The sequence below is a fragment of the Oncorhynchus mykiss genome, chromosome 5 (assembly GCF_057628025.1).
Source record: "Oncorhynchus mykiss isolate SJ-2025 chromosome 5, ASM5762802v1, whole genome shotgun sequence".
NCBI lineage: Eukaryota > Metazoa > Chordata > Actinopteri > Salmoniformes > Salmonidae > Oncorhynchus > Oncorhynchus mykiss.
In genome coordinates this window covers 10,016,157-10,030,319 of record NC_143026.1, presented here as the reverse complement: position 1 = coordinate 10,030,319, position 14,163 = coordinate 10,016,157, and the positions used below count along the sequence as shown (strand labels likewise).

The window sequence follows — 14,163 nt, the reverse complement described above, 5'->3', positions numbered from 1 at the left end:
GAAAGGGTGAGTGGCAGGGGAGCAATTGGCGAGGGGGGCAGGGGGAGAGGGCGAGGGGGGCAGGGGGAGAGGGCGAGGGGGGCAGGGGGAGAGGGCGAGGGGGGCAGGGGAAAAGGGCGAGGGGGGCAGGGGGAAAGGGCGAGGGGGGCAGGGGGAAAGGGCGAGGGGGGCAGGGGGAAAGGGCGAGGGGGGCAGGGGGAAAGGGCGAGGGGGGCAGGGGGAAAGGGCGAGGGGGGCAGGGGGAAAGGGCGAGGGGGGCAGGGGGAAAGGGCGAGGGGGCAGGGGGAAAGGGCGAGGGGGGCAGGGGGAAAGGGCGAGGGGGGCAGGGGGAAAGGGCGAGGGGGGCAGGGGGAAAGGGCGAGGGGGGCAGGGGGAAAGGGTGAGGGGGGCAGGGGGAGAGATTAGTGTGCGTCCATGCGAACTCTGGAAAGAATTCAATGTTAATAATAAATATCCTGATATATGGATATTGGACAAAACCCAGCATCACCTTCTTATTAAAGAGGCCAACAGTAACTAAACATAGGCCTCTAACTTCACCACATTCCGTGAGCAAACTTATGAAAGAGTGGTGTAACCAAGAGTAGCACCAGTGTAACAGCCAAAACATGTCAACTAACGCGGATGAGTGGCTTGTGGCTGAAACACACACATTCAGCATTTTTTTTAGGGTTGATGTTTACAGTTCTCACTATTTAAGGCAATGTAAAAAGTAGTCCACAAATGTGCCTACATTTCTATAATATGAAAATAGTTTATGATTAGTGAATGTAGATATTTTGTTAGATTTTTGTCCCTATTAGCTGAAATCATATTTTTTCAAAGCCATTTTAGCTGTCGTGCTAGCTGTTCAGCCTGAACAGATTATTAAAATATATATTTTCAAATCGCATAATGCAGATGTCAACTCCCTCAGAGGCACGTGCTGCTAGGCAACCCCCCCCCCCCCCCCCTCACACACACACACACTTGCAGGGCTGGCCTGCTCCCTGCGTTGCTAGTGTTGTTAGGAAAACGTGACGTAGTGTTAATGGAATGTCCAGCAGTTGTTAAGTAATGAATATGCTAGCAAAATATAATTTTTCAAAACCCAAGACTGAAATGCAGCTACTTTCCCACGTTTAAAACTCAATTTAGGCTTCAAGTCAGTGGACGTGCTCCCGCCCCCCCCAGAATGCCTTAATGCCAAGGTTTGACAATTGAGTGAGTAAAAAAGTTAGTTTGCATGTACATTTACTTCCACCCCCACTCACCTGTAAGGCCTCCTGTTTGTTGTAGAACTCGCTGTCCTCCGGGGGCTTGATGAGATAGCAGTGATTGCAGCACTTCTTCAGCTCCATCATGATGTTAAGGAAGCCAGACGTGCTACCTTTGGTACCTTTACTCAGGGCCTTGTAGTTCCTCGTCAAAATCCACCTGTTTGACCCAACACAGGCTTAGTAGTTAAAAAAATACCCCAATACAGCGTGATTACTACCATTTGTAATGTATTTAATACAATTTGTATTCATTTCTGGATTAACTCGTTTGGAAAAGGAGCAGGAAACAGGAAACCTGAAGTTACACCTACATCCTAGGTTTAGTTTATACCCGCACTTAAATACCTAGACTAGTTTATACTAGGTTTGGGAAGTTCAATTTTCCTCTGTCCAGTTTAAAAGTGCAAATTAGTCCAAGATAAGGCTTCATTTCTGTCCGGGAAACAGCCCCTCTATGTTATGGAGCCATATAACTGTTTACAAGTATATTGAGGTGAGGTGACTGACTGTTTTTTTAATATAAAAGGTGAAGTACATCTTTGATATCTTTTAGAACATTGCACACTCCTTATGAAGCCCCCAAAGTCCCAGTGGAACTACAAGGGGGTGTGTTGTCCACCCCCCAGCCAAGCTGCACTGGTTGACAACAGAGTTGCCAGTACAGAAGGAGGGCTGGGGAGGCAGGTAGACTGCTCTACAACACCAATGACTAAAACACCTCCGACTGCACAGCCAGAAAGCTGCTGAGAGCCTCTGGGCTGAAGCTGCAGCACTCGGAGACAACACCACCAGTACAGGCACACCCTCCAGAGGTGGATCTAAGTGTTCAAATCTTCCTAAAATGTTATACCAGAGAGATTCCTTTGATGTAATTGATCAATATATTGTGTTAAATGAGGCCAACTGGGTCTAAGCTGTGGAACTGAATTACTGGAGATGTCCTTGATGTGCATAAACATCGACCTAGTCTGCTCCCATGGTAGTTTCTATTGGTTTCATGCTTCTGGTAATTTGCATTGCAGGATATGGCAGAGGGCAATGATGCAGAGAGTTGAGTTATGACGTTACTTGTAGTTCTGTTCAGAATGAGTACTATCTAGTGGAACGATAAACCAAAACTTACAGACGACGACGTCTCCTTCCTCTTACCCAAGCATTTTGCTTTATGTCGATAACTTTGTGGTTTTTCTACACAACGTTCCTGTAGACTGTTCTAGAACCATTATTTGGTCAACAGTAATAGCAGGAATCAACATGATGTACAGGCTATGAAAGTGTCCGCCTGTCCCCCCGTTTCGCTATCGGCTACCGACTTCCACTGTGCGCACGGAGGAAGGAGAGAAGCAAATCAGAAGAGTACGACCATTCCCAAAAATTGCGGGGAAAAATACCGTTTTCAAAGACGCTACTGTTGTAGTTACAGAGGGGAGAGTCACAGCTTGTTTCTCACCTTTAAATATTGAGTTTGTGACAACTTTACAACCGGAGTAGGTGTGGCCAGGGAGCGCAGCGCTCCATTTGCAGTGAACAGGCCTACATCAAGTAACCTAGCCCTAGTGTAGGACATTAGCCTACATTTACTAATAAATTAATCAATAAGCCTACATGGCTATCTAGCAACAATATCACATTTAGAGTTAGCAATCCAGCTAAGTGTTTTGAGTTCCCACTTCCTCATGTGGTGAATAATATAGCCTGTAGGACAATGTGCACAAAGATGTCTGGAAATTCTCTCAAGAGACAAATAAAATCGGATCATTCTGGATCCCCATTTTGACAAGTTGCACTTAAAAAAATATCAAATCATGCTTCCTGTATATGTTGGATAAAATAGTTTTAAAAAAAAATCAGTCTACCATCTAAATTATGTTATTTTACACAGAAGAAAAAAATATGGTCTAGTGTAAAGTAAAATGTATGTTGTTATCGAACAAAATAGTTCCATTAGTCACAGTATGTATTTTGGTCCACATCGCCCAGCTCTAGCATCCCTCCCAAGAATGGTATAGCGTAATCGCAAAAAATATATATTTGCCCAATTTGGAATTTTGTTCAATTTACAAACTCTAATATCCATATGTTCTTACTTGTAGTACCGTTTCTGAATAAGTAGTAATTTAAATTTACAGCTTTTTTTTTGTTAAAATAGGCCTACATTTTGATTCTCAATTTTACCCACTCAAGTTAACGAATATATTCAGATATTTGCTTAACTGTGCCCAACCCTAGTAGTATCTGTTCTGACTTATAGTACGGTTTCTGAATGAGTAGTATTTATCTGTCCTTAGTTCTAGTACTGTTTCTGAATGAGTAGTATTCGTCTGCTCTTACTTGTAGTACTGTTTCTGAATGAGTAGTATTCGTCTGCTCTTACTTGTAGTACTGTTTCTGAATGAGTAGTATTCGTCTGCTCTTACTTGTAGTACTGTTTCTGAATGGCGCTCATCTCCACTCTGAGGATCTGCTCCACTTTAGCAGGAAGAGACTTCTCCACATCCTTCTTGACTCTACGCAGCAGGAAGGGCTCCAGCTCCTTGTGTAGACTGGTGTAGCCAGAGTCCCTACCCTTCCCATGTTCCTCCTCAAATATCTCCCACGAGTGGAACCTGAAAACACAGACATACACACAAACATGGGCAGAAGGCCAGACATCAGCAATACTCAAGAGGACCAAAAGCTCCAGAACAAGGACAATGAAACAGAACATATTTCAACCAGCTTGGTACCTTGATTCCAAGTCACCCCATAATATTATAGAGGACACAGTTCTCTGATACACACAATTAACTTATATAGGACAGTTAGTCTTTACACAGAGGGTTGGGCCAGTAACCGAAAGGTCACTGGTTCGAATCACAGAGCCCAAAAGGTGCCAAATCTGTCGATGTGACCGTAAGTGCAAGGCACTTAATCCCAATTGCTCCAGGGGCGCTGGACAGTGTTGCTTGGAAGGAGCCTACAGTGTTGCTTGGAAGGAGCCTACAGTGTTGCTTGGAAGGAGCCTACAGTGTTGCTTGGAATGAGCCTACAGTGTTGCTTGGAATGAGCCTACAGTGTTGCTTGGAATGAGCCTACAGTGTTGCTTGGAATGAGCCTACAGTGTTGCTTGCTAAGTGCAGTTTGCAGTTGAGTTTTGGCCACATGAAATAAAAATGCTGTGTTGTTGTCGTTTTCCAGTAACGTTATTCTATGCTATTATATACACGGTTCTGTTATGTAGAATACTGTGATCAGTGTGATATATTTTCAGAGACATTCAGCTTTGATCTAACTCTACTAAAAGAGCACCATCAGATATGCAGCCGTTAACTCATATAGGACAGCTAGTCTTCTCACACACACACACACACAATTAAATCAAAATAGGACAGTCAACACCCCCCCCCCCCCCCCCCGCCACATACACACCGGCTAGGTGACCTACTTTTCGGGCATGATGAAGTGCAGCAGGGACCAGAGCTCTTTGAGTGAGTTCTGCAGCGGCGTGCCGGTGATGAGCAGCCGGTGGTTGGACTTGAAGTCCATCATGGTCTTATAAAGGAGCGAGTCGTCGTTCTTCAGCCGGTGGGCCTCATCCACGCCGATGAAGGCCCATGGCACATTCCCCAGGAATCCCTGCATAGTGGACACAAAGTGGCAGTTATACAATGTGGTGCCAATGGCTCACTGGGTTAGCACATGGTGATGGCCACACCAGGGTTGGGTCTTCCATGTTAATGTTGACAAGTAAATCACTTGGGCAAAAGCTAAATGACTACGGGGCGGCAGGGTAGCCTAGTGGTTAGAGCGTTGGACTAGTTGCAAGTTCAAATCCCCGATCTGACAAGGTACAAATCTGTCGTTCGGACCTTGAACAGGCAGTTAACCCACTGTTCCTAGGCCGTCATTGAAAATAAGAATTTGTTCTTAATTGACTTGCCTAGTTAAATAAAGGTTAAAAAAATACAAATAAATTAATAAAAGGGATACTTCATGATTTTGGCAAAGAAGCACTTGATCTACTGACGATGAGGCCCTTTAGCTACTGACCCAGAGTCAGATGAGGCCCTTAATAAAATGACCCAGAGTCAGATGAACTCATGGATACAAGTTTTGTCATCTGTGTGCAGTTTAGCTCAGGTATTATTGTGTAAATAATTAATTGATTAATGACTTTTTTTGCTCTTGAAAAATCTTTCAACTCACAAAGATCTAAGAAACGTGATCTTACCTTATCTTTTAGGAGAATTTCATATGTTGTTAGCAGGATGTTAAACTTGAGTCTCTTGTTCTGAACGTGCATCCATTCATGTGTTCTGATCTAAAAAGTAACAAAGGAAGAATTCATAATTAAATGCCGCCTCAACTCAAGAAAAGGTGTCTCAATCTTTAAATAGTATACTTCATAGTAAAACACTCCTCAAATATCAAGTACCAGAAACCCCTATTATTTAGCCTTTATTTTACTAATCAAGTCAGTTAATAACTTCTTATTTACAATGACGGCCCACCCCGGCCAAACCCTAAACCGGACAACGCTGGGCCAATTGTGTGCCGCCCTATGGGACCCCAATCACGGCTGGTTGTGATACGGTTTAATTAATTAATTAAAGTGGTCTTAGACCGCTGCACCACTCAAGAGACCCTATGCAATATCAGCAGTTTGAAAAACCCTCTCATCTGTTCTGAATCATAAATAATCTAAATGGGGAATATTATTGTATACCCCCATCATATCCATCACTGAGGATGTGGCCTATCATGTCATCCATCATATTGTTAGAAACGTATGCTATTCTCAATAACACAAACTCCAATGCAAATCAGAGGCAAAAAATAGGTTTATCTGAGAAGGCCAAATCAATATGTTATGCTTGGGAGGTAGATGTTCATTCCCTCGTCCGTCCCCCGCCCCCCCCATCATATCCATAACTACCATGTCATCCATCGTATCCATAACTACCATTCCATCCATCATACCCATAACTACCATGTCATCCATCATATCCATCACTACGGCTGTAGCCTACCATGCCCCGGCTGCTAATGTCACCCAGGTAGACCACCACGTTCATGAGCGGGGCCCACAGTTGGATCTCTCTCTGCCAGGAGACGAGCGTGGACAGGGGCACCACCAGCAGGAATGGTCCGTACAGCTGGTGTTCATGGAACTGGTAGTTGAGGAAGGAGATGGTCTGGATGGTTTTTCCCAGGCCCATCTCATCTGCCAGGATGCAACTGTTCCCCCTGGGAAGAGAAGAGGATGGTGAGAAAAGTGTTAGGAGCACCGACAGGATTATGCAAACTATATATAATATTTTTGTTATTTTTTATTTAAGAATTATACAAAAAAATGTATCGGTCCTTATTTTATTTTTTTTAAGGTATTTTTTATCTTCAGTAAAGTTAATCTAAGTGATTTTATTGTCTGGTTTCAGATGGTGAAAAGTTAAATCGAAATCAAATTCAGGATGCCTGGGCTTCGAACAGTGATATTTAATATGAATTACGGAACACCCAAATGCTGAGTTGAGCCAAAAAAATAAATATTTTTTTTTACAAATTATTCTGCAAAAAATTGGAATACAACAACCATGGTGACAACAACAACGGAAGCTCAAGAAGACTATGACGTACTTGCACCATGAGTGAGCCATCCAGTTCAAGCTGTCTAACTGGTAGTCTCGGAGCTGCAGTCCTTCTCCACCGATATAGGACGGCTGTTTCTTCATGGGAATAAATCTCGGCCTCTGTTTCAACACCTGACGGGGGAGACAGGAGAGAGCGTGAGTGAGTTTGAAGTTCAAAATTAAAACAAGTCATTGCAACGGAGTCCGCCAGTTCTCTGTCATTCCAAAAAAAAGGGATGACCGCTCTAAGTCAACTACTCAAACTACGGCCCGGTTCCTAAAACGATCCCAAGTCTCTACAACTGGGTCCTTGCCAGGTCCTCAGTTTTTAAAGGGAATGGAGAGGAAACAGAAAAAGACTTCCCCTCTCCAATCCAATGTGTTACGAAAGGACAGACCACGAGGGGCTTTAAGTGGAGGAAATGGGTTACGTTAAATAAAAGACAAACAACCAGGAATTAGGCTAAAAGGAAATTGTACTCAAGAACAGATCAATATATATATATATATATATATATATATATATATATATATATATATATATATATATATATATATATATATATATATATATATATATATATATATATATATATATATATATATATATATATATATATATATATATATATATAAATAATATATATATATAATATATATAATATATATAATATATATATATATAATATATATATATATAATATATATATATATGATTATCGGCTGTGTATGAAATTGTTTTCTTCGAAGTACAATCTATTTTGGGGCTTAGTTGTGGTCAATTTGCAGTGTAGAAATTATTATAGTTTATGTTCCAGCCCCCGAACAACATCCGCTCCGACTGAATCTAGTCGCCTATACCTGGTCTAGGGGCAATATCACCCTACTCTTTACCTTGCAGTCTCTGGAGGGAATGGTCTTGGACTGGTTTCTGCGCATATAGTCATCTATGCTCTTCTGGTACTTTCTGGAGATGAGGGCTCCGTCCTCCCAGCTGCACTCGGAGTACGACAGGCCCTGCCACTTGCACAGGTAGTCCGGAAAACCGGCCGCTGACTTCTGATTTGAATGCCCTGGGTGACATTAAAACAGAATACACGTTACAATTCCAGATCAAAACAAAAAATGTTTAGGCAATACTTTAAGAATGTTATTTATAGAACTACCACAAGACTGACTCTGCATAAAGTAGTGTAGCCTGCCCTATACATCTCAATCCTATGTCCCAGCCCCAAACCATAAACAATGGAAGGAACGCCTCGGCAGTTAGGACATCTCACCAATGATCCTCTCCACCAGCTGATATTGTGAGTGTAAGTCGTCCATGAGTTCCTGTTGACAGTTGAAGTATTCCACATCCTCTGGTGAAGAACATTTTATCCTGGAGAAGGAAAACATAGTGAAAAAACCCAGAACTCAAAAACACCTCTTCCAACCAATATCCAAGGCCACATTACAATTGAAATGTACACATCTGTTTTGTAATATATTTTTAATTATTGATAGTTTATCTTTTTGACTGATTGACAAACCAATTTCCCCTCACGGATTAATTATCTTACCATTTCTTCTTGTCCGATTCCTTCTTCTTGAAGTTGTCTAGTTTCTTCATGCCCTTGACGTTCTGCAGCTTCAGCGTCTCCTCCGTCTCCCAGGTGTTGTGGATATGGGACCAGCCTTTCCACTTGAACAGGTACTGCTGCTCGCCCGCCTCCTTGTTGGGGTTGAAGTTGGCGTTGGGGTCTCCGTCCGCCTCCACTGCGTACACTGTGGTGGTGCCTCCAGTCGCTGTGGGGGGAAAAAAATAACAACCGGTGTTTAGTATGGAAATAATACTAATTTATTAAAAATCTCAAACCGAAAAACTAACTAACTAACAAACAAGCAAGCAATATATAATGCCAGGTCAGGTCAACTAAAAGAGACCATGTCTTTGAAAGCTGCATCCTCTGCAGGTGGAGAGGGTTAGTTCATGGTGTCAGCGTAGGGAGCAGGTCAGAGGATAGTAAATTACTCGGATGATCTGGCACAGGGCAAGTCTGGGTACCAGCCTGAGTCTTATAGTCACTGGACTTCTCTTCTACTCTGATGCACCCACTTGAGAGATGCCTCAGCAGCTCTGGGCGCCAGAAAGCTCACCACACAAAGCTTAGAGTAGTAGCCGGTCAACCTCACTACGAGCACTCTGCCTCACCACTTTCTCCCGTTCCTCTCACGCTACAAGCAGCCAGGTGAAATTAAAAAAGCAGGTATTCAGGTACTCTGAGGTACTCTGTTCAGATGCATTTTCTAAACAAAAACATGTTCTACCTAGCCAGCCAAGACAAAGAGTTGACCGGTTAGTCAATCTGCAAATCCGTGGCTCAAAAACGGCAGATACATGCAACAAAAACCCAATAAAAAAAGATACAAAACAATGAAAAGAACACTAATTAACTAAATATGTAAAAACATACAAGACCCCAGTCTAGGTTGCTACCAGGGCGTCATGGCAACTATCAACTTAGTTGAATGGGTACACTGACTCTTCTGGTTTTTCCCCCTTTACCTCCTCTCCTCCCTATCCGCGTCTCCATCACGCGCTCCAGGGTCTCAAACTCATCCTCGTCCGGCGGAGGCACATCCTCCCCGCACACCTCCACCAGGTCGTCAGAGTCAGTCTTCTGCTCCTCGTCCTCCTTGTAGCTGACGTTCTGCGTGGCCTGGCGCCTGGGCCCCTGGTTCGACGACGACTTCTTGCCGTCGTAGTCGTCGTCCGAGGATGAGCCCGCAGAGGGTTTTTTCCTCTGCACATTGCTCTTCTTGCCGTTTCTGGCGTTGGCCCTGAAGGGAGAGAGAGCAGACCAGACACGTTACGGTGAGTTCTGGACAACTGCTTTGAGAACAGGAGAGTTGCAAAGTACCAGGCAGTGGTGCTGCAACATATGGACCCAACATATGAGCAGAAATGTCATTCTGTGAGAGTTCTAGTCAATGACTGAAAGGGTGTTTCCTCTCCTTGACCCTTAAAGGTAATTTGATCTTCAAATCAAATTATATTTATCACATACACAGATTACAGCAGGTGTAAAAGGTGCAGTGAACTGCTTACGTGCTAGCTGCCTCAACAATACAGCACATATTTATAGCCAGAGTGCATTGACCGTCAATTGATGAATTGTGGTGGCTGAGCATCCATTCTAAAAGGATTGGTTTGGATCCAGAAACTGTTACCATGCTGATACTGGGGCTAAAATCAAACTGATCTATGGGATCAATGGACCTAATAGGTATAAACTTTGAAAATGAACTATTTCCACAGTGAAAGGGCAAAAATGAGGAGTCTCGATGAGATAAATAGTAATCTGTTGGCATACAACAGCTTTCGAGGGAGGAAAAAAACTTACTTGGTTGGAAGCTTCCTGCTTTTGACTTTGTGACTGGGCTCGTAATCATCCGACTCTTCACTGTGCTCCTGTTCCTGTGCTGACGAGTCAGAACCGGAACCACTTCCAGAACCCGATCCAGACCCGGAGGACGATCCTGAACCCGATCTAGAGGGAGCATTATACCAACAGTATAGCCCACAGAATAGCCCACAGTATAGCCCACAGTAAGTGTGTTTGATATCACTGCTGAACGGTGTCAGGGAGTACAACTCACTTTCTTCTCTTTCCACTCGAGTCGTCATCCGAATCCTCACTGCTCGACGAATCCTAAAAAACATCAAATGGAAAACAGATTAGAAAAGAAGTTCCAAATAACATTTTCTAGCCTACCTGGGTGTAATGTTGTAAGTTATAACATATATCACCAAATCAACGAATGACAGAACTAACTACCACCAAACACCAGGCTATAAATCTGAGTGAAATGTTATTCAAATTTTAAAGATTAAAAATCTCCCGTCTTCACTGAATTTGAGCCTTAGAACACACTTTGAATAACGCTGGAATTAGAATGATTAATAACGCCACCCACCGATCCACTGTTTGAAGAGCTCTGTTGTTGTTGCTGCTGCTGGAGTTGCTGTTTCCTGAGCATAGCTGACCTTTGAACTGCTAGGATACTGGGGTTGGACTTCCAGAACTGAGATAAAGATAGGAGCGTCAGCTACAAGTCAAGTACAGTTCCCCCGTGGACAACACAGTTGTACAAAATGGGGCTGTTGACCAGGGTCGTATGTATCAATGGTCTGATTTAGGTTCAATGCAGCCTTTTAGATTGCAATGAATAATGTGACATGGTAAGGAGAGACTTGATACTGAATCAGCTCTTTTACTCTGAGATGCTTGACACATACAGCCCCAGAACTCATTATCTTTTGATTAGATCTCTTATATTGTTTGAACTATCCAACCTCTACTCTTTCACTTCAACCTGACAAGATCATGGTGTGCTAACAACAGTGAATCAATCTCAAAATTACATTTCACGTAGTTTTAGCTGAATGTCGGTGTTCCTACCTCGGCTCCGTCGATCTTGGCTTTGTTTTCTGGTTCGTTCTTCTCCTTGGATTTCCCAGAGTCGGAATCGGACTGGCTGCCGGAGTCTGAGCCGCTTCCTGAGCCGCTTCCTGAGCTGCTACTGGAACTGGAACTGGAGCTGGAGCCCGATCCAGAGCCCGACCCGGACTCATCGTCCGAGTTGCTGCAAGCAAACAAATTATTTCTTAGACTAAGATCAACACAATAACCTATATTTGAAGTGGACTGAAATAGGTGTCTGGACTCTGTAGTCATTTTGGATGCCGGTACCATTTACATTTAGGTGCCAGAACTCTGCAATGTTTTTTTTTTATGTGTGCCTTCTAAGAGGTGCCCGTACTTAAGCAGTAGAAAAATCTAGGTGTGTTCCTGCCCAAGTCGAGCACTGATAACTAAACACACAGAACTCTTAGGAAATCCTAGAGCCATGTCTAAAAAGGTTTCATTTTAGATGAGTCAGTTGTGAGCACACATTCCCTCCTGCGTGCGAATGTGCATATCTCACTCTGCCTCAAAACAACAACAGAAAGCATATGTGGTGCTCCAGCTCTTCAAACAACACGGCTAAACTTGAGTATGGAGGCCGCTGGTAAGGACTTAGGTACAAGCTAAATAACATGTTAATGGTGATGCACAACATATCTGTACTATCTACATGAACATGTAAATAAACCAATATGCCATATTTTGGTAAACAAAAACAATACTGTGCTGAACAAAAATATAAATGCAACAATTTCAAGGATTTCACTGAGTTACAGTTCAAATAAGAAAATCAGTCAATTGAAATAAATTAATTTGGCATTAATCTATGGATTTCACATGACTGGGAATACAGATATGCATCTGTTGGTCAGATATGTAAAAAAAAAAATGTTTTTACATTTGACCACCATTTGCCCCATGAAGCGCGACACATCTTCACATAGAGTTGATCAGGCTGTTGATTGTGACCTGTGGAATGTTGCCCCACTCCTCTTCAATGACCGTCTGAAGTCAAATCCAATTTTATTGGTCACATACACGTGTTCAGCAGATGTTATTGCGGGTGTAGTGAAATGCGTGTTTATAACTCCGACAGTGCAGTATTATCCAACCTTTTGGCCCAGTGTTGTCCGGGTTTGGCCAGGGCAGGCCGTCATTGTAAATAAGAATTTGTTCTTAACTGACTTGCCAAGTTAATTTAAGGTTCAATTTTTAAAAAAATAGACTAACAATTTCACAACATATACCCAATACACACAAATCTAAGTAAAGGAATGTAATTAATAATATATATAAATATATATATGGATGAGCAATGTCAGAGTGGCAGACTAAGATACAGTAGAATAGTATAGAAAACAGTATATACATAAGAGATGAGTAAAGCAAGATATGTAAACATTATTAAAGTGGCTAGTGTTCCATTATTAAAGTGGCCAGTGATTTCAAGACAATGTACACAGGCAACATCCTCTAATGTGCTAGCGATGGCTAATTAACAGTCTAGGGGTCAACCGATTATGATTTTTCAACACCAATTATTGGAGGACTATATATATAAAATATGTAATATTTAAATAATGCAAACACACAGTGTTGGAGAAGAAAGTAAAAGTGCAATATGTGCCATGTAAAAAAAGCTACCGTTTAAGTTCCTTGCTCAGAACATGAGAACATATAAAAGCTGGTAGTTCCTTTTAAACATGAGTCTTCAATATTCCCAGTTATGAAGTTTTAGGTTGTAGTTATCATAGGACTATTTAATATACCTTTGACTATTGGATGTTCTTATAGACTCTATAGTATTGTCAGCCAAATCTCAGGAGTCGATAGGCTTGAAGTCATAAACAGATCTGTGCTTCAAGCATTGCGAAGTGCTGCTGGCAAACGCAGGAAAGTGCTGTTTGAATGAATGTTTACGGGCCTGCTGCTGTCTACCTCCGCTCAGTCAGACTGCTCTATCAAATCATAGACTTAATTATAATATAATAAACACACAGAAATACAAGCCTTAGTTCATTAATATGGTCAAATCCGGAAACGATCATTTCGAAAACAACACGTTTATTCTTTCAGGGAAATATGGAACCATTCCATATTTTACTGAATGGGCGGCAACCCTAAGTCTAAATATTGCTGTTACATTGCACAACCTTCAAAGTTATGTCATAATTATGTAAAATTCTGGCAACTTAATTATGGTCTTTGTTAGGAAGAAATTATCTTCACACAGTTCACAAGCTAGGCAGCCCAAACTGCAGCATATACCCTGACTCTGCTTGCACTGAACGCAAGAGAAGCAACACAATTTCCTTAGTTAATATTGCCTGCTAACATGCATTTATTTTAACTAAATATACACGTTAAAACATATATACACACTTGTGTGTTGATTTAAAGAAAGGCATTGATGTTCATGGTTAGGTACATTGGTGCAACAATTGTGCTTTTTTCCCCCGAATTAGCTTTTGTTAAATCATCACCTGTTTGGCGAAGTAGGCTGTGATTCGATGATAAATTAACAGGCACCGCAATGATTATATGCAACGCAGGACAAGCTAGTTCACCTAGTAATATCAACCAAGTGTAGTTAACTAGTGATTATGTTAAGATTGATTGTTTTTTTATGAGATAAGTTTAATGCTAGCTAGCAACTTACCTTGGCTCCTTGCTGCACTCGTGTAACAGGTGATCAGCCTGCACACGGTCTCCTTGTGGATTGCAATGTAATCGGCCTCCAAAAATGGCAATTACCGATTGTTATGAAAACTTGAAATCGGCCATAACAATTAAATCAGTCGACCGCTATAGCAGTCTGATGGCCTTGAGATAGAAGCTGTTTTT

At 42.2% G+C, this 14,163-nt stretch overlaps 1 protein-coding gene and 1 non-coding gene across 3 annotated transcripts in view; both read right to left on the bottom strand.

Moving 5' to 3' along the window:
- Positions 1–14,163, bottom strand: part of chd1 (chromodomain helicase DNA binding protein 1) — a 37,028-nt gene that overhangs the window by 17,283 nt on the left and 5,582 nt on the right. For both annotated transcript variants that reach the window (XM_036976723.2, XM_090233667.1), the window contains exons 3-16: positions 11,314–11,497; positions 10,829–10,936; positions 10,511–10,563; positions 10,255–10,401; positions 9,417–9,691; positions 8,431–8,656; positions 8,149–8,249; positions 7,763–7,941; positions 6,876–7,000; positions 6,269–6,485; positions 5,470–5,559; positions 4,684–4,874; positions 3,677–3,865; positions 1,254–1,416 (exon numbers count right to left, since the gene is read on the bottom strand). In XM_036976723.2, coding sequence (XP_036832618.1) covers positions 1,254–1,416; positions 3,677–3,865; positions 4,684–4,874; positions 5,470–5,559; positions 6,269–6,485; positions 6,876–7,000; positions 7,763–7,941; positions 8,149–8,249; positions 8,431–8,656; positions 9,417–9,691; positions 10,255–10,401; positions 10,511–10,563; positions 10,829–10,936; positions 11,314–11,497 — 2,248 coding nt within the window. The remainder of the gene's footprint in view (positions 1–1,253; positions 1,417–3,676; positions 3,866–4,683; positions 4,875–5,469; positions 5,560–6,268; positions 6,486–6,875; positions 7,001–7,762; positions 7,942–8,148; positions 8,250–8,430; positions 8,657–9,416; positions 9,692–10,254; positions 10,402–10,510; positions 10,564–10,828; positions 10,937–11,313; positions 11,498–14,163) is intronic.
- On the bottom strand, positions 1,870–2,088 carry LOC118964774 (small nucleolar RNA SNORA53). The gene has a single exon (XR_005051967.1). It is a non-coding gene; the product is annotated as a small nucleolar RNA SNORA53 (small nucleolar RNA).